Source organism: Phocoena phocoena, chromosome 19 (genome assembly GCF_963924675.1).
Source record: "Phocoena phocoena chromosome 19, mPhoPho1.1, whole genome shotgun sequence".
NCBI lineage: Eukaryota > Metazoa > Chordata > Mammalia > Artiodactyla > Phocoenidae > Phocoena > Phocoena phocoena.
The window spans coordinates 54,522,069-54,542,330 of record NC_089237.1 but is presented as its reverse complement, the minus strand read 5'-3'; the positions used below and the strand labels follow the sequence as shown (position 1 = coordinate 54,542,330).

The window sequence follows — 20,262 nt, the reverse complement described above, 5'->3', positions numbered from 1 at the left end:
CATTATTTATTTCCAATGTTAGCTTTTAAGCTGGTGGTTCTTCTTGTACAATCCTGATACGTTGTGAAGATAAAAGGGCTGTTCTTTCAGAATAACAATCGTATTTGGTGCATTCTAAATGATTCAGCACACTGAGAGCACTCACACATCACTCAGCATGATGAAAGCACAGAACATAGCAGTGGAATATCTACTTCTGTTCATGTCAAATTTTATATACAGAACATGATTTTAGCACAAGCCTGCCACATTTATAAGAATACCCTCGGGGTATCAAAAAGACATACAGTGCCTAGTATAATCCAATCCTGATGGAAATGTCAGAAGTAGCCAAACATTTTTTTCCTTTCGTCCTTCCTTGCACTCTTTAGTTTTACAGCTTAATCTTTCATTTAAAGAGCCAAATGGCAAAATGCTAACATCTCTTACATCTAGGTAGCAGATACAAGAGTCTCTAACACTCACTTTTTCGTGTGTTGGAAATACTTGTAATTTTAACCAATGATAATTAAAAACCAGGTTGTCTCCTCACTCTCTAAGGACCCACATGGAAAGAATGATTTTTTTAAAGGAAATAAACAATAAAGAAACAGAGATTTAGACAAATTTCTGAACACCTGAAAGCAGACAAAAATATCTAGACAAAGCAAAACTAATAAATTCCAAGGGAAGGGACTCTACAGTTTCAAAAACTTGTCAGCCAAGTGCAGTGTAAAACCTTGTTTAGCTCCTGCTTCAAACTTGAAAAAAAAAAAGTGATGAAGTAATCTATAATACTTATTTGATGATATTAAAGAATCATTTATCCTACTAGATATAATGATAATATTATGATTGTGTTTTTAAAAAGGAGTCCTTGTCTTTTAGAAACACATCCTTAAATATTTATAGATGGAATAATATGTCTGAGGTTTGGTTAAAACTAAGGAGGGTTGGGCTTCCCTGGCGGCGCAGTGGTTGAGAGTCCGCCTGCCGAGGCAGCGGACACGGGTTCGTGCCCCGGTCCGGGAAGATCCCACATGCCGCGGAGCGGCTGGGCCAGTGAGCCGTGGTCGCTGAGCCTGCGCGTCCGGAGCCTGTGCTCCGCAACGGGAGAGGCCACAGCAGTGAGAGGCCCGCGTACCGCGCAAAAAAAAAAAAAAAAAAAAACTAAGGAGGGTAGAGGAATAGACAAAAATAATATTGGCCATATTAACTGTTGAAGCTGCTAAAGCTGACTGATAAATAATAGAGATTCAGCTACCACTCTCCAGTTTTGGATATATTTGCAACTTTCCATAATAAGGGGTTAAAAAAAATAGCAATAGAGAAAACTAGCACCCATAACACATGGTGGGAGGGGAGCATGCCGCCGAGACGAGAGATAGGTAAATGGTCCCAACAGAACCTTAGAGAGGATTCGTAGCTGGAAAGTACAAAAGCCTGGAAATGGAAGAGCGATTAAAGTTCTTTCCAGAAGAAAGGTTTACTCAGCTCCTCCTTTCCTTTCCACCTGCCCCAAAATGAAAAGAGAGCATGTCTCTAAAGAAAACAAACATGCTATCTGGAAAAAACAATGCCTACTAGGGCAAATATTGGCCTACTCATTATGGCATCTAGAATATTCCTGGCCTAACAGCCAGCACTCAAACCATTCAGAGAAAAGTCAAGTCAAGCCCACCAGTTGGCTGCCTCTAACCAGAGCTTCCAATAAGTCTTCTAATTTCCTCATCCTCAACTATCAATGGACAACCAAGAACTACTAGACATGTGGAAAAAAGCTGACACAAAGGAGAAAGACAAAGACAAAAGAAAAAGCGACCCTTGAGGAAATAGATTACCTAAAGTATAGAAAAGAATTTTTAAATTCCAGACTTTACATCCACAAATTAAGAGTAGGACACTAAGAAAAAGCCAGAATCAACTCTTAGAAATAAAAAATCAATTCCCAAAACAGAATATTCTATAGAAGAGTCAGGAAATAAAGGAAATCTCCTAGAATATAAAGCAAGAAAACAAAGAGATAGAAAGTATAAAAGTCAAAGACCGAGAGAATTCAGAGATACAAAAACCAAATAACACACATTTCCGCAAGAGAGAATAGGAAAAACATGAAGGAATCTATCAAAAGAAAAGCAGCAGAAACTCTCAGAAAAAGATTTGTGACTCTTCAAACTAAAACAATTCATCCGGTACACAGAAAGATGATCCAAACCTAAGCATATTCTCATATAATTATAGAACACCAAGAATAAGGGCAAAATGCTGAAAGTGAGAGAGAAATAGGTAATCTATAACTAACATCTCCACTACAGTGAAACAGATCTACACATGGTCCGCAAATTTAGCGTGCGCTGACACTCACCAGAATGCCATTCTCCCCTCTCTCCACCTAACCAACCTCCTCTAGGGGGCTTTCAAAATCCAGTTCAAACCTTGTTCCTTTGCGAAACTTTTCACCAAGTTGTTTATCTGAAGTGCTCTTACCCCTCCTGCACCATTCATTTGACTTTTGATCTGTATTATCTTATGCCTTACTTCTTGAATTTCTGTCTTCTTGAAAGTTTATTTAAACTGCTATTTCTCAGAAAATAAGGACACTGTCTTAATCTTTTTTTTTTAATCGTCCACAGAATCCTGCACCCAGTAGACATCAAATGTCAGATGGATCTGAAACTAGTCCCTGGGACATAACTTCATTAGTTACTTATATTTCATCTTATCTTTTCCTAAACCCATTTAAAAAGGTTTATATTTATATCTATAACTAAAGTTCAAGAAGAACTGAATGCAAGGAAATTTTAAAAGGAGGAAACACATATAAATGGCATAGAGGTATCTTTTTCAAAGCCTCCACCTACTGCAAGTTATATCTTCTAATTGCAAACTTATCCTAAGCAGGGATCAACAGTGGTTTTTAGTGCCTGATAGTATTCAATACATAGGAAGAATACAGAGGATCCCTGTGGAAGGCGGTGGGAAGGTAGAGAAGATATGCTGCCCAAAGCAGGGAAACAACTGTCTCTGATGAGTATCAATACTAGTAGTTGCCTGTTCCTGATCCAGATAACAGACGAGTGCAATAATAAAACTCAAAGGCAGGGTCTAAAACTTTTACACGCTAGAATCAAATTCCAAAGATTCTATCACAAAGATGCCTATTACTGTGTCCTCTCAAACTTTTAACACCTTCTGGGAAGAGATAAATAAGAAACCTAGCTGGTTACAGGATTTTTATGAAGTAGTTTAAAAAAGAAAGAAAGAAAAAACAAAAAAAGCCTGATGGACTCAAATTTTGGAAGAAAGCTTTTTCTTCACCACCCTGTTTACTGTTTAAAAAAAAAGATTCTGTCCATGAATTCCCCTAGACATGAAGAAAGTCTAGTGGGGAGAGAGTACAAATATGTAAATGTTTTTCTAGTTCTAAATGCAAATCAGGTTGTCTTTCTCTTTGTCCAAGGGGGCTTTTAAAAAAAGAAAGAAAGAAAGATTTGTTAAGTTTGGCGATTACTACATATCCTTCTTTTTTCGACTTCAAATTTGTGGTTCAGCTGGCAACCAAGGCAACAGAAATGGAATATGTTCAAGAATTAGTTTTGTACTAGCTTTCACTAGAAATTCTAGGAAATGAGGAAGGAGGTTCTTTTAAGTTCTTTTGTACTAGCTTTCACTAGAAATTCTAGGAAATGAGGAAGGAGGTTCTTTTAACAGTGTTTCCTTGCCGCTGGAGCTCTGACTAATTAAGCAGTACTAAGAGTTTCCTTCCTCAATATGATTCAGAGAAGGTAACAAGGTTGAGCTCTGACAAGAAGTCTCATTGTGAACAGCAGTCTAATAAAGCTGACAGACACCACTCCCAGGCAAATAAACTGCCACTCAGTTTTCATTGAAAATCTCTTTCATTCCCCTTTAGGTGATAGGTGTAAGCATAAGAGCGTACAGACACACGTACCTGCTGCTTCCTTCTAGACACTAATGTTTTAAAAATAAAATATTTTCAACATTCCCACTGCAAGACAGTCTACCTTCTACCAATGTGTTACTGTTTGCAAATACAGTGTATACCAAATGTCAAACAGCAATAAATGTGCCTCTTTGGGAAGAATAAATATATCTGTAGTCTAATAAAGTTTGAATACAGATTGTTGAGGAATTATTACAAAACTATAAAATAATGGATTCTGACAGCTTTTTAAACCATACCTTCCACCACTTGCTTTATAGTTCTCAATACTAGAACTAGGTGAAAATTATTTTTCTGGACATTAGTAGAAATGTAAATCCACTGGCTTTGACCCTTCATGTTCTTGCCAGGTTTGAGAAGAAGAAAACATTATTATTTAATACTTCACTTCACTTTGATTCAAAGGCTTCTGTAAAATATTATTATGGCGAGATTGTTTTAAATTAACTAATATATTTCTAATACTCTTCAGTAAAATACTACAATATCATTTCTATTTTTTAATTTAAAAATATTAAGGGAGTCAATTTTTAAAAAAATCACTGACACATACATATTCTTTCAATCTACTATGACATGGAAATCTTATAGACACTCAGTATATTAAGAATGGAAATCTATTTTGTCAACTAGTAAGTGGGGATGATTTGTGCAGATCTACAGGAGAGAGTTAAGTTTTCTAAATACTACTTACAACTTAACTGGAAATCCAGAAGGAGAGGTAAAAATAATATTCCCAGAGTTCAATAAGAGAGAAACTAAAACGATATAAATGTAACTGGATCTTCAGCTCTTCCTTTCCCTTCAAGTCAACTTTAAAAAGGAAAATTGTGTTTGCCTACTTCAGACTACAGAATCAACAGCTTTCTATTTGAGTTCAAACCGTAATATTTCAAATGGCCCAGAGGATAACAGAAATACCAACCCCTCGACTTGAAAAAATTCATAAAACACAATAACTTTAAAACCCTTGCTTGAGTTGAGCCTTTTATTTGATTACCAGGAATACTCACATGTGTGGGTTTTGAACTCCTGCAGGATTGGGATTCAGAGTAAACCTTGCTGTAGATTTGAAAGGTGGATTTGCAAAATTCAACTTCAGTGCTTTGCGTTTACCTAAGAAATAACAAATAAAAAGTAAAAGTTTCAAGTACTATAAAACAGGTAGGATTCTGAGGGCAAAAGAAATTCACTCCAAAAGGCAGAAAATTTTGCTTTAACATATAATTAATATTCTGAAAGGTGGCAAAGAATTGCTCAGAATTAAGAAAAAGTAAATAAAAGTGATCTAAAGTTGTTACTAACCACAAATCACTCATTATCTCCAAAACAACAGAAAACAATGCTCAGTGCTTCCAGTTTATATCGTTCAGAGATGCTAAGGCTTTTGTAAGTAAAAACACCACAATAAAAATCATTCCCCTCAGCAGATATATCGAAAAATACTAAAATATTAGCATCTTTCCAGTGTTACATTTTACTTCCTTAGCTTAATAAAAATCATTTTCCCTCGAATGTAATATAAACAACTGAGTGAAGAATATGAAGCATTCTGCAATCATAATGGCCTAAAAGCATTATGGTACAGTCAACTCCAAGTTAGTAACACAGGTATACCAAATAATCATTTTTGAGGAGGCAATTTCTTTGGTACAGGAAGGTAGAAAGTATCAATACCTTATATTATACCGAAAAAAAAAAAAAAGTCCTCTACAGAAAAGCCAGAAAATTCAGAAAAGATAAAGAAACAAAAATGTATAAAATATTATATATACACCTATAAATATATAGGGTTTTAAAAACTTGTATATACACTTAAAAGTCCAGTTACCCCAAAATAATCATTATCTAATGCACACTATTTTCTATACATAGAGACATTATCTTTTCCTCTACAATTAAAATTGGACCACAATACTGTTTTGTAATATGCTCTAGTCACTGACCATATTTTTTTCTATGTCAATAAATCTTACAAAATCATTAATGCAGGGGTCTACTATATGGAAATTTTGTAACAGAGTTGGGTTTTCCCACATTTTTAGTACACCTTGGTTTCATGTACATATTAAGGATACTTTTCCTAGCACTCACTCTTCGCACTTCATTATACATATATCAATCAATACCTATTCCAACAACCTCTCTGCCATCCAAGCACCTTCCCACCTCAGTGGATTCAGAAAATGGATTAGAGGGCTCAACCTGTTCAGCCCGGTGCTTTCACGAGACGTGAAGGCTGAGCGTGCCATGCTAGTCAGACAGGACTGCAGGACAAGAGCTGGATCAGCTCTCAGGGATGGGCCTTTCTGCAGGATAATGGCAGTTCCTAAGAAGCTCACCGTCAGACATAACTATAGTACAACATGAATTTTCCTCATAAGTTGCCCTTTTGGGTACCAAATTTTTTTAATAATTTTTATTTGACTGCAAGTAGAGAAAGGACATTCAAACTATACATGCAAAAGGTACTCCACAAAAAATGTCAGACTTGACTGTATTAAAAAAGCAAACTCTGTATTTACCAAAAAACCTTTAAAAAATTAAATGAAAACTTGGGAAAATCCTTGTAATACAAAATCAGAAATTCTAAATATATAAAAACATCACACAAATGAAGAAAAAATAGAAAAATTGGCAAGGGTATGAAAAATTAAGCAAAATTGAGAAAAAATTATGAAAGGTACTCGTAACACCAAAAACAGTTAAAATTTTGGTTCATGTGAAATTGGGAAAGTTTAGAGGTTTTATTTTGTACACATACATTTATTTTTTTTTAATGATAACATGGTGATCAGAGTGACCAGGTAAAAGAATCACTAGCAAAATACACTGCTGGTAGAAAAGTAACCTCTGGTGAGAGGTTCAGCAGTATACAAGAAGCTTCAAACGAATATGTTCTTTCACTTCTTGGAAATCTGCCTTTAAGAAATACTTAAAGGCAGAGGACTATTCGCAGGCCCTGCTAGATTCTGAAATTGCTTGGGACTGCTTGCTCACTCCTCTGAACCTTCAGTTTTCTCCCTTTTTGAATGGGAATCTCCATCACTGTTACCCAATGCCTGACCCACCACTGTATTTTGGAAGCAGATAACTCATCTTCTAGTTACTAGGTTCATAGATGGAGAAGAATTTTGTGTCACAGTGGATCATACTCAAGAGTCTCACCCCATACCTGATATAGATGCTTTTGATGATGAGATTTAGGACTGGTGAGCTGATGATGTCTAGATGAGGTCTGGATTTGAGCTGACGATGTAATGAGTTAAGACTTCTGGGGATGATGGAGGAGGGTGAATGTACTTTGCATGTGGGGCAGATGTGACTACATGGGGGCCAGAAGGCAGACTGTAGTGGACTGAAAAGGTGGCCCCCAAAGTACCAGAAGCTATGAATGTTACTTTATACAGCAAAGTGTCTGGAGATACAATTGAGTGAAGGACCTTTGCAATCATAAATCTGAATGAGCTCAATGCTTACGAACACCACCTGCCACGTGTGTGTGTCTGAAACTACCTGGTACCTCACCCATGTTCTCTATATGGTGAAAAGTGATAGAAGACTAAGATCAAATACTAAGGATAATAACAGAATATAGAATCACTGTGAAAACTATCCGAAGAAAAACACCAAAACTGGCCCTCTCTTCAAAAGCCCAATTTGACAGGACAGTAGCTAACCTTCCCAGGCAAATAAGGTATGTTACTACAGTTAAAACGTACTCAAACTGTTCTTTTGAAAATAAATATTTCTACCTAATACACACACACACACACACACACACAGAGATTCCTTTTCGCACTGCATTCACATTTAAACAAAAATAAATTGAGGTCTTTAAAGGACATTTACTGCATAAATGAACAAGCACACAAGTAACAGAATGTGACATCTAACTAATCTAACTTACATAAATTAGATTTAAACACACTCTATACTTCAGAAACATCTGCAGCTATCTTGAAAACAGTCCAAGTATGTATTCTGATCTCTCACCAACAAAATATGACAAAGAATTCTATAAAAGTTCAAAGCCTCTGTAAGCGGCGATGACTCAGAGCCTGAGGTCGAGTCACACGGCCTGTTCTCAGCAGCGCACCCCAACTGCCCAAATGATGATCAGTTTAAGAGGAACTCATGAGGTGGTCAGCCTAGAGGAGGAGAAGGAACGCTCCAGAAAGTCCATCAAAGGTGAGATTCCGGGAAAGGCAGAAAGAGGCCGCTTTTACAATACCTTAAAGGCTATTTCTGAATCTCTGTAGGCATGAGCCTTTTTGTTTGTTTAAGCATCTCTTCCTCTGCCATTCACTTTCTCTAAGTAAGAACCTCTATTAGGTCTGGTCTTTCTCATCTTTACTTCCATTTCTCAAGGGGCCCAAAAAACTAAACCCTAAAGGCAACCTGTCACCCTGTATTCAGATATTTTTAATAACAAAACTACAAACAAATAGGATATTAGATCAATGTGGATTTTTTTCAAAAGCCTGCAACAACTTCCACAGGGAGAAAAGGGTACAAGGAAATAAGTGATACTATAAATGGCCAGTGGAGATTTTTCTAAGCTAATAGGGATTAAAATATTTGTACAAGTAATTTGAAGTAATTATCAAGAAAGACTATAAATTTGTGATTATAATTACCCCTTCGGTAAGACTGTCACCAAATAATCAATTCCTAACCAGTCAACAGAGATAAACAGATCCTCCCCTTTAACTACAGTAGGACAGAAACAAAATATGTCAAATATCTTAAATTATTCATATGGAAGAAGTTTCCCATCCAGAAGACTGTCTTTGTATACTTAAAACCCAAGTGCCTGATATAGAAAATACTTTCAAATGTTCATTGATCTGGGAATAAATTTGACATGGACAGACCCAGACAACTAAAGTGTGGGTTAAATTAGCTAGAATAAGTTTCTGTTGTTTGCACCCAAGAACACTGACTGAAAAGGAAAACAGTATTTGTCCTCATCCCACCACATTTCCAAAGCGCTGCTGTATCCTTTAGGGCAACACTGCCTAACTTTTTTCATGCCATAGCTTACACAGAAAATGAGGACATTTGTTCAACACAGCGAGAAAATCAAAATCATAGCTGGCCCGATAGCTGGCCGAGGTGTTTCAGCAGCCTCAGGCCCCACTCAGCCACTCCGAGGACTGAAGGGCCAGTCTTTCTGCATCACCCTTGAAATTCTGGTTTCAGAGCTCCGCCTTAACGGAACACCAGTAATATTTACACAGACTTTTCCATATCATGCATATGCAATTTCTTCCTCACAGTTCTCATGAGAGGAGCGTTCCTAAGCATGGGATCTTCAAGAATATTCAGAACTATGATTCTGAAGAAGAAGGATTTGTCCAAGTATATCCATACTCACTACAGCCTAGGAATATCTTTTGCTCTAATTCTGACCACAGAACAACTTAGACTCACAGAATACTGAAGCCGAAAGTAAGACACCTTTCAGCTTTCAGACCACTGTGGGTTATGCGGTAGACTGTTACAAAAATAGCCACCAATGGGGCTTCCCTGGTGGCGCAGTGGTTGAGAGTCCGCCTGCCGATGCAGGGGACGTGGGTTCGTGCCCCGGTCCGGGAAGATCCCACATGCCGCGGAGCGGCTGGGCCCATGAACCATGGCCGCTGAGCCTGCGCATCCGGAGCCTCTGCTCCGCAACGGGAGAGGCCGCGACAGTGAGAGGCCCGCGTACAGCAAAAAAAAAAAAAAAAGCCACCAATGAATCACAGCTCCCTGTGTCCACGCTTCTTTGCAATGTGACTTTGCTGCTCTTCCCATCAACAGGTGGCATCCATTTCCCTCCCTCTTGAATCTGGGCAGGCCTTGGGACTTGCTTTGACCAGAATAATAGAGCAGAAGGGATGCTATATGATGTCCAAAGCTAAGCCTTATGAGCCCCTGCAGTTTGCACTCTCACCCTCTTGGAAAGCTACTGAGTCTAAATGGAAAGCAGTTCAGTCAGGCTTCCTTGATGATGAAAGAGCACATGGAGAGGCCCAGAAGTCCCAGCCACCCCAGCTGAGCTGAGACCGCCCCAACAGACCGACTAGCTGAATGCAGACATGTGAGTAACAAACAGAATCATGAAAAATTAAACAGCTGCTCTTTTAAGCCACTACTCACATGCTAAAGGAGCTGAGGAGAAACAATGAAAAAGTGATCAGAATCAGTCCCTCTGAAGGAACTCCTATCACCACCACAGGGGACTCCCCAGACCCAAGCACAGGAGAAAGTGGGAACTTGAACTACAATGGACAAATCACTCATATGATACCAAGTATTCCAAGCATCCCACCAGGGGTGGGGGAAGAATTGCCTTAAATTCTCCTTTCTCCCTTGGCTCTAACTCCGAGTACCTAATTTTCAAAACAGAAAGAGTATCCAGAATAATTTTTTAAATTATCTGTAATCACCGGAAAAGAGGAAGACAATTCCAACTATGCAACCTCAAACAATTTCGGAAATGAGGAAATAAAGTGGTAGACAAGAACTTACTTTCATTCCCTTTTCTGCCTAAATTACTACCGTGACAAGTGCCCTAACTTATTTCATAAGCTCGAGAGAATAAGAGAGGAAGGATGTTGACTTGCAGTTAGAAGAAATGGGCAACTCTGTACATTTTAGACTTGCAATCTCAGGCCTTCCAAGTAGTACATGAGCTACTACCAGCTAATATTATATTATTCCTCCTCTGCCAGCCTTTGGTACATCAGGGTGAGCAATTTCCAAAAATTCACAAAATCTCACTTAGAACACTGAACTCTCATCAGTAAAACAGAACACTGTCATTCATCCATGCAGCTAAGCATTTTGGAAACTGGACAGTGCTGAGTTTGTTTAAGAAACCAACAGCCCCTTTAGCACATTTTGACACTTTTGTGTGTAAGACAGATTTGGGGGAAGTCCAGTGTAATAAGTTCCATAGCCATAGGTGCAGAAATATCACACTTATACACAAGGTGGTTTGCCAGGCAGTGGGGACAAAAGGATAGACAAGGTAGTGACATAATTACAAACTGTTTTCTTTGGCATCCTGCCAAAATTAAAAAGGAACATGGTGGGAGGAAGTTAAAGGGTAGGAATGGGGGGGGGGAAGTACTTTTGCTAGATGCTAAATGACCACCAATGAAATACTGATAAAGATAGAAAGAGGGATATTTCTGTGGTCTAGTAATTCACACATCTGTAAAACCAAGATAAAAACCACCCCTTACTTGGCAGAACTACTGTGGGAAGGACTAATATGAGCCAGATGTCTATTACCAGCAAACAAATATAATCCCTAAGACTAAACTAGCCAATTCCTGATTAGTCCAAACTCTTCAAAAACACCCAGGGAACAATCTAATTCAGGAAGACCCTCCTGGGATTACCAAGACAGCACAGATGTCAAGGCTTTACTGAGATAAACAGGGCTTGAGACGCCTGTCCACACAGTCATGCAGACAGAATCAAACATTCTGCTGAGCAGGATCTTGGCTTTGGATCGCCATGGTCCCAAGCTCTCCTGTGAGGTCCCCAGGTTCACCGAGGGGCAAAGAGGAAATCCTTCTGTCTGAACTACAAAGCCCCAGCTGAAATCATTACCTTCCGAAATGACAAGCTGGGAGAGAATATAAGGGCCTTACTGATCAACATGACAGCAAATATCCCAATTAGAAAATACACCAAGAGCGTGAACAGGTAATTAACAAAAGAAGCAATACGAACAGAACAGAAATAAACCATTAACATGAAAAAATTATCAAATTCTTCTAGCTCTCCAAAAAGTTAAAATTCATTTTTTGCCTTTAATCCCACACATAAATAAAGAGTCCTAATATCAATGTTAACAAAGGGTATGAGAAGCAGCAGTCCCTTCAGAACTTGTCAGAGCTGTACTTTTACACCTATCTGTGGTTAGGTCATGCCCACCTTGCCCACTACACCCTAAGTTTCAGGGGTGCAGAAACCATTTCTCATGTGCCTCAATGTCTAAAATTACACCAGACACATAAATCCTTAACACTTCTTCAGTAAACAAAAGGACACAGACAAATGAATGAACAAAGCACTGCTGTGAGATAAACTGGTTCACTTTCTCCATAAAAAGGGCCATACCTAGCAAACATCTCAAAATGTCCTTACGGCCAACCCATTCCTAAGAATTTATCCTTTAGGAAGTTAAAGGCAATGCAAAGAAAGTTATTCAAAGCAGAGACATCTGTGTTAGATTAGTTACAAAAATTATGGCATACCCATAATTGGAATACTACACTGCTACCAAGAAAACACACCATAAAGACTATTGACATCGGAATTAACTTTAACAGTGAGAGTTCTTTTTTAATCAGGCAATAAGTAATGTGTCTGATAAACTGTCATTTTAGTAAAGCACATGTGCATATGATAATCTATAATACACACAGGCCACATTCTCCAGAATATCATTGGTGATTAATTCAAAGTGCTAGAATTATCAGTGACTTTTTTCTTTTTCTACTTTTCTGTTTTTCAGCACTAAGCGTTTTTTGTCTCTGTCTTAATTATAGTCTCCTTGCTCCTCACATCAGAGCTTTCTAATCTGTTCTCTAAATCTAATCTTACTGAGCCCTAGAGAACAAGTAAACAAATGGCCTTAAAAATACAAGTACGCATAGGCACTCTGATATACCTGCTAATACAACTTGGACATTTCCATACCACTATCATCTTGTAATATTTCGTAAGTTATATCATTTGAGATTTCTGAAGGTATATGAATCAGCTAAGTTAACAATATTTTAATCTCCAACAAAACAGGAAAACACAATCCCCCCCACACACATACACACAATGCCATGCTCCTGACTGTGCAAGCACAGCCTCCATGGGAATCTACGAGTGGGAATTCCAGTTACACATCCACCTTGAGAAGGTTCCAAATGGATACTCAAAAGGTGGCAGCCATACTGTCTGTCAGCACACCTCCACCCCCAGTTTAGGGGAGAAGAGGAAGAAGTGCTAATAATTCTGAGTCCTTCATGTGCCCCCAGCCTGTTGTTTAGCATTCTCTTTTATCATCATCCTTCACAGTCCTTGTGCGAAAGGCCTAACCCACTATACACCTGCACTACTTCCCTTCACAGAGAAGCTCAACGGCCACACGCAGCACTGACAATCCTATCCTAGTCAGCGAGGGGACTGTTTGCAGCACAGTAAGTCAGTAAAGGTACCCAGCACCTTGTCCAGGAGCTCAGAACACTTTACATCCATGTAATGCCCCAAACTCAGCCAAATCCACATGGCATTTTTGTTCTTAAGCTTGAAATCCATGAACATGTCAACAGGGGCCCCGTGGAGACAAGTGACACGCAAACACTGTGTTGACCAACTCCAACCAAACTTTCTATGCAGACGGTCTATGATCCCTTCTCCTGTGATGTGCAGGCCTCCCAATCGGACCCTCCAACATTCTCATGAAACTCATCAGCTCCCCAAAGTTTTAAGTTACTGTCTCACCACACGCCCAAAGTAAGATGTTAGGATTTCTGGAAAACCATCCACATAAGGAGTCCTCCTTGTCGATAGCCCTCTTTCTAGTGGGACAAGGCACATAATACGCAAACTTAGGAAAACCGTGTCAAGAAAAGTCGCGGAGCTTGTTCCAGTTTTCGTCCATACCTCGAGCCCACGCTGCGGCTCTGTGGAGGCAGAGGCACAGGCCACACGCGATGTTCTCACGGCGGCTTGCTTCAGCTCTAGTGAGAAGCCAGAATGCCCACTGCGCTTATATCACGTACACTCTTCCTGCTCAGCAAACCCGCAGCATCCTGCCATCATCATTTTAACTCTCCACCACCCAGAAATGAAATAAGCTGGTTAACCATAGTTTCTAATAATACCATCAGCAGTGTTTCAATCAGTGCTTCAAACCTTTTTTATATGTACCACGGTGTTAAGAAAAGCACAGGTGCACAACACAATGAAGGAGAAACAAGGCTGTTCTTGGCTAAGCACCACTGACCCAGAGCTCTAGCGAGTGGCTCCAGGCCACAGGGCAAGGAGATGAATATTTCAGCCAACAGCAGTGCCCAAGTTGGGGAGCTACTAAAACAACCAGATCTGACTTCTTCTTAAAGAGTTTACTTAAACTAATATTATTAACCACACAACAAAGCCAGATTTTTATCAAATGTTAATTTCTTCCCTTATCTAATTTCTTTCCTCATCTGCCCAAAATACCAATAAGGATTCCCCCACAGTCATAAATAATTAACTCTTCTAGGCTCAATCCTGTAAGTTAGCAAGTAGATTAGGATACAGAAAGCTGTATTTTTTACAGACAATTTAGCATCATACTAGAGGTACCACTTTAGTCCTAGCAGACAGGACACCTTGATCCTTTTCACAACAGAAAATCAACCATCCACTGGCCAAAGTGATAGTGGGTACCCACTCTTCTTTCCGGGTAACTACAGATTAGTCTGTCTAGAAAGCTTACTGATTCAAAGCTATGTGTCTATTATATGCAGGTAGTTTTGCTACAGACATTGTCTGTGATATAATAAAAAATATATTTGGTATTTGTTGGAGGTTCCTGGAACAGAGCTCCTACAACCCTTGGAATGTCCTAAGTGATGAGCATCTTTTATTATGCATAACAAGCCTCTTTCCACTATATCAGAGTTTTTGCTTATTAGGTGGGGGTGGGGAGAACCTCCAAAACTTCAGGATGGGAGGGCTGGTCTCCAGAAAAACCAGTCAAGTGATCAGAGGGTTATAACTTCCAGCCTCCATGTAAGGCAGAGGGTCTGGAGATCGAGTTCAATCCCCAAAGGCCAACGATTTAATCAATCATACCTATGTAATGAAAGTTTCATAAGAACTCCTAAAGATGAGCTAGGGGAGCTTCCTGGTTGGTAAACACATCAAAGTGCTAGAAGGATGACAAGCCCAGAGAAGGTGTGGAAGCTCTGCACCTCCTCTCTCTCCACACCTTGCCCTATGCATCTCTTCTATTTGGCTGTTCCTGAGTTACATGCTTCTAATAAATTGGTAAACATAAGTAAAGTGTTTTCCTGAGTTCTGTGAGCTATTCTAGCAAATAAGTGCACCTGGGGGCGGTGGGTAAGGGAGCCCTGTAACCTGCAGTCCGCCGAGCAGAAGCGTGAGCAGCCTCGGCGCCCCACTTGCAGCTGGATCTGAAGTCAGAGCAGCTTTATGGGGCTGAGCCCTTCAACTTGTGAGATCTGATGCTAACTCCAGGTAGACAGTGTCAGAACTGAATTGAATTGCTGGGCACCCAACTGACACTGGAAAATTGCTTGCGGTCAGAAAACACCTCAGAGTGGCAAAATGTGAAACGCTGAGAAGTGAGGACTATTAAGATTTCCTAAAGGCAAAAGAAGTCCGTTTCAAGAAATAAATCTTTCCTTATTTCCATTAATACCTGTACTTGATTTTTTATGCTATCCAAACCTATAAGCAAGCCTGCAGCTTGCACTACCTAAAGCAGAAGGGAAGCTTTATTTCAAAGATGACTTCCCCAATTCTAAAACACCATGAGTAGTTCAGCAACGATTTAATAACTGCAGAGGAGGGGCAGAAAGCCCCACACTATACAATTTTCAACTAGTCACCAAGAGCGTACCACATGTGTTACCTAACAGCCCCTTGCTTCTTCGGGAACACAGTCAACATGTGAACATAAGCATTCTCACATTCATCTGGATGACTTTTGACCCCTGGAAATTAGATTCAGCACTCTGGTGACTTTCCATAAAAAAAGCACCTGCGTGTCACAGGAACTCAAATATTCCTTGAAAAAAGGAATAATCCAAGCCCAAGTTTTGATGTAACACCTTTAGGACAAACAGTTTCACTCAGACATCTTGACTGGGGGTTTTATCCATACTTCCCAATAGATCTAATTAGTTGCTTCTCTGGTTCTCATTACTCGAAAGATGCGTAACTAGAAGTTAAATAGGTTCTCTGAAAAAGTTAGCCAGCAAGCTTTAACGAGAGAGATGCTCCTGACTATAGAACTTCATGACACATGGATTAGTCGGCCACCCTCTGGCTTTAAAACAAGATAGCTGGCGTTTTTAACTGCCTCGCGTTGCATGGCTTGCGATCATCTTTTATACACTCAGCCAACGTTTTCCATTTCAGTGCTGTATTATCCTATACATCTTTTTAAAGAAATTTTAAGTAATAATTCACAATCCAAATTTAAATTCAAACCCAACTGTGTTACTACCAAAGCAAGTAACAGAGGTGGAAAATGAATGAGCATCTTCCATACAAAGCTAATATCGTATATGTATAAGCAATAGCTACAGCTCTATTACACTCCTCTCACCAACATCCAAAGAGCTTCTTTGTACCCCACAGAATAATCCTTCCCGATTTAAAAAAAAAACATTAAGATGTGACTAACACTTTCACTTCTCAGTGGACACAATCAAGTACTATTTGTTGCCCATAAATGTATTCTATAAATTAAGGTTTTTAAAAGGTTAGAATAAGATTAATAAAGAGAGTTAAACGGCACTCAAAGAGGATATACTGCACCCTATCTACTTTCTAAATATACAGTACATGAGAGTATCCTGACTGAAATGTCTCTGATTTGTTATTTACAAATTGTGCAAGGTCAAATCAGTGTTAGAACATCACCACGTGGAGACTTGAATAGTGTAGTTACAAGACGGGTGACTGAACAGGGATAGTGAAATGGGAGAGGGGAGAGTTGCTTAAGAAAGCTGGAATCTGGTTCGGGACTTTTAAAGATCTCTTGATCTCTGGTGAAGTCGAAGAACCAGTGGGTATGTGAGACCAGTTCTGCCAAATTAAGATCAGTCCCAAACCAGATTCCAGCTTTGCTCATTAATTTATATTCAGTGATTAGAATGCTCAGGTCCTTCAAGCGTTATCTTGCCAGTACTTGGGAACCAGAGATAGTCATCGAAAGGCAGTTTGGTGAGACTAGAAGTAAATAGGAGTTCTCATCCAAGATATAAAAAACACGTGAACTACTTGTGTTCCAGTTGGCAATTACCTTCTCAGTGACTGGTACGTACTTGTCCAACAGGTGTCATTATTCACCTTTTAGTAGTGACAATTTCTTAAGCAACTCTTGCATTTCACTAACCCTGTTCAGTCACGTACTTCATATCCTTCAGCACTGGTGCAGATGATCAATGCAATAATTTGCATTTGATAGTATGCCCCAAACACAAACTTTGTTTCTTGGTTGACAACAGCAACTATTTGCAGAGTCCACAAACGTTTAGAAACACAAGTTAACCAGTCCCGAATGAAAGAATTAATCTAGACAAAAATCACTGATGGTAGCCAGAACCATCAGGTGAAAGGCTGATGGGGAACTTTATTCCACATGAAACACACTGACGGCACCAAAGCCCACTGATCAATCTTAACAAGAGCTGCAACCAGAAATCGTATGCCTCCTGATGTGACACAACAAAAAATACACAGCACCACCTACCAAGTGTTTTTGCCAAAAATTTGAATATCTATGTGATCAAAGCCCTTATTTCTAACTAGAAATTAACAGGAAATACAGGGCAATGTGAAACACTAATTACTAAAAGGATGTAATCAGCCAAATCCAAAATGTGCAAAATGCTACAAAAAAACATGACCCATTTTTTTTCAATGAATAAATGGCAAGAAAAAAGGAGAGAAGAGGGAACTACTGTAAAGAAACTTGAGACATATGCACCAAATGCAGTATGTGTGTGGACCTTGTTGAGACCTCAAGTTGGAGCAAATCAACTGTAAAGAAGGCATCTGTAGGGCATCTAAGGAAATCTGAACATTGAGTGGCTATCTGATAATATTGTTTTGTTTATTTAACAGTGCAATAATGGCATTAAAGCTATGTATTTAAGAGTCCTTATCACTTAAAAGATGTGTGACACACATTTGTGGATGAAATCATGATAATCAGAACCAGCTTTAAATTTTTTTAGTAGAGACAGGTGGAGGGAGGAGGAACAAATGAAATAAAATCGACCATATGCTGGCAATTGCTGAAGCCATGTAATGGGTACCTGGGGTTCACTATATTATTCTAAGTTTGAAAACTTCTATAATTAAACGTTTTTTAAAAAATTAAATAATGTGCTTTCTTCCACCCCTAACTATAAGAAAGTAGGAGAGATATAAATCTGAAGACATCAATTCGTTTTTAAGAGCCTGTACACAAATCTGTCCTCACACAGCACATGGCCACCTTGTTCACTGACTCCCCAGTCTCCTGACCTACTCATCTTGGTCAGCTGTTCCCCAGACACACAAGTCGTTTGAGAATCCCAAAGCAATCCATTCTCTGCATCTGTCTAGGCCAGAATAATTCTGATTTTTTGAAAATACTTTCTCCCTAGTGGCAGATCCCTCTGTCCCTAGCTTTGGAGCCACAAGAAGGAATCTTTCCACTTAATGTTCAGTCAGCCTTGTTAGATAACGTTTTGAAACTCTCCAGGGCCAGAAAATCAAAAATGATATATAAAGGTATGTCCAGATCTCATGACAATTTTCAAGTGAAGACTCCTCAAAAGCCATTTGGTTTAGAAAATCATTCCTATGAGTGCTCACCGCTTTCTTTCAAGAATCAATAAAACACTATGGTTTATAGCATGTAACCTGTGACCAAACCAAGGTCACACAGTCTGCTACTCCTTAGCTCTATGACTTTAGAAAATTCCCTTAACCTTTCTGTGCTTCCATTCCTCACCTATAATAACTATTATACCTACTTCACAAGATTGTTGGAAGAAATAAAGAGTTAATAACTTACTTAGATAATTTAAATAAAGTGACAGATAAGATTAGATAAGATAAATAAAAAGCTTAGAACAGAGTTTAGCACACGGTAAATGAGAGTTATCTGTTGTTGTTATTTCTACCACATAGTCTGTCACTACATGTTCAATTCCTCAACGAACATAAACTTCTTCAGAGTAGGCTCTAGATTTAATCCATCTTTAAAGACCCCAGTGCCTCTTACCATTAGCGGTATAGATATGTTTGTTAAATGCTATATTTGTGCCTCTGTTTATTTAACCTTTTAAGAGGTTCTCTGAAGGGGAGTAAATATGTATACACTTGATTTTCACTGCTGATTAATGTTCACTGATTTCTACCTAATGAGAAAATCAACACCAACACGGCAGGTGCCAAGTTTCTTCTAGAACATCTTTTCATCTAGACACTTGTGTCTGGATTTTGAAAGCACTCATAAAATCATGCAAGTATTTACTATTCCTTGTTTGAAAACCATCACCCTAAATTTATAAGCTAAATTGAAAACCACTTTGATTAACTGGAGAGTTAGTTGGCAATTTTTGAAAGCACTCATAAAATCATGCAAGTATTTACTATTCCTTGTTTGAAAACCATCACCCTAAATTTATAAGCTAAATTGAAAACCACTTTGATTAACTGGAGAGTTAGTTGGCAATAATTTCTGGAAACTTCTCACAAAAGTTTTGTCAAATATCCTTTCATTGCTCATCGTAAAGTTCAACTGGCAAATAAAAGGAAACTTCCTGCAATGTGGGAGAATCACTAATTTTTTTCTCATTCAAAAACACCACACAGTAAGCTTCTCCAAATGATTTTTAAGGTGCAATAGATATTTGAAACCTTCCTTCCTCTAGCAACAAAACCAATTTTCAGGAAGAATTAATGTTCCCACCACTTCCAAGATCAAAGATAATTAGGTAGCATTCCCCTTGGAATGGTATATGGTATAAAGGGGATGCATGAACCTTGACTCAGCCTATACAACGATTCTTGGGCTTCAGTTAGTATAAAAGCTGTTGGAAAGCTTGGGCTTTCCCCTGGCAGTTCATCATGGTCCACAGACAGTGATGAATGTACTAGACGCTCAGTCCTAGGGGCTTACGGCAAACCCTACAATAGTCTCATTTTGTAACTAAGTTCAGCGTGTATTTAGATTTAAATAAACCATGTTACCCTCCAGTAGTAGCAAATGTGGTCATTCTGTTTCTTAGGATTGCTGAAAAACTTAGGTGAGCTTAATAAATCCCAAACAATAAAATTTTAGTCATTGGGTATAGATTTTTGTTACATAAAATAGGAAATTAGAAGTTTAATTAGTTGAATGTTCTAAGCTCTTAGTTTTAAACACGGGACAGCTTGACCCTCCCTCCACTCCTTCCTTCCCGTGGTTGTCTATACTCCACCTCCAGTAAAGTCAAATACTCTCTTGAGTGAAACATCATCTTTTACAGAACTTATCAGATCAGTAAACGTATTACTGACTTCCTCAGACTTCTGGGAAGCTT

The 20,262-nt window shown here is 38.8% G+C and overlaps 1 protein-coding gene across 2 annotated transcripts in view; it reads right to left on the bottom strand.

Annotated features, from left to right (window-relative positions):
• Positions 1-20,262, bottom strand: part of MAP2K4 (mitogen-activated protein kinase kinase 4) — a 105,225-nt gene that overhangs the window by 69,222 nt on the left and 15,741 nt on the right. For both annotated transcript variants that reach the window (XM_065896610.1, XM_065896611.1), the window contains one exon: positions 4,957-5,059. In XM_065896610.1, the coding sequence (XP_065752682.1) occupies positions 4,957-5,059 (103 nt within the window). The remainder of the gene's footprint in view (positions 1-4,956; positions 5,060-20,262) is intronic.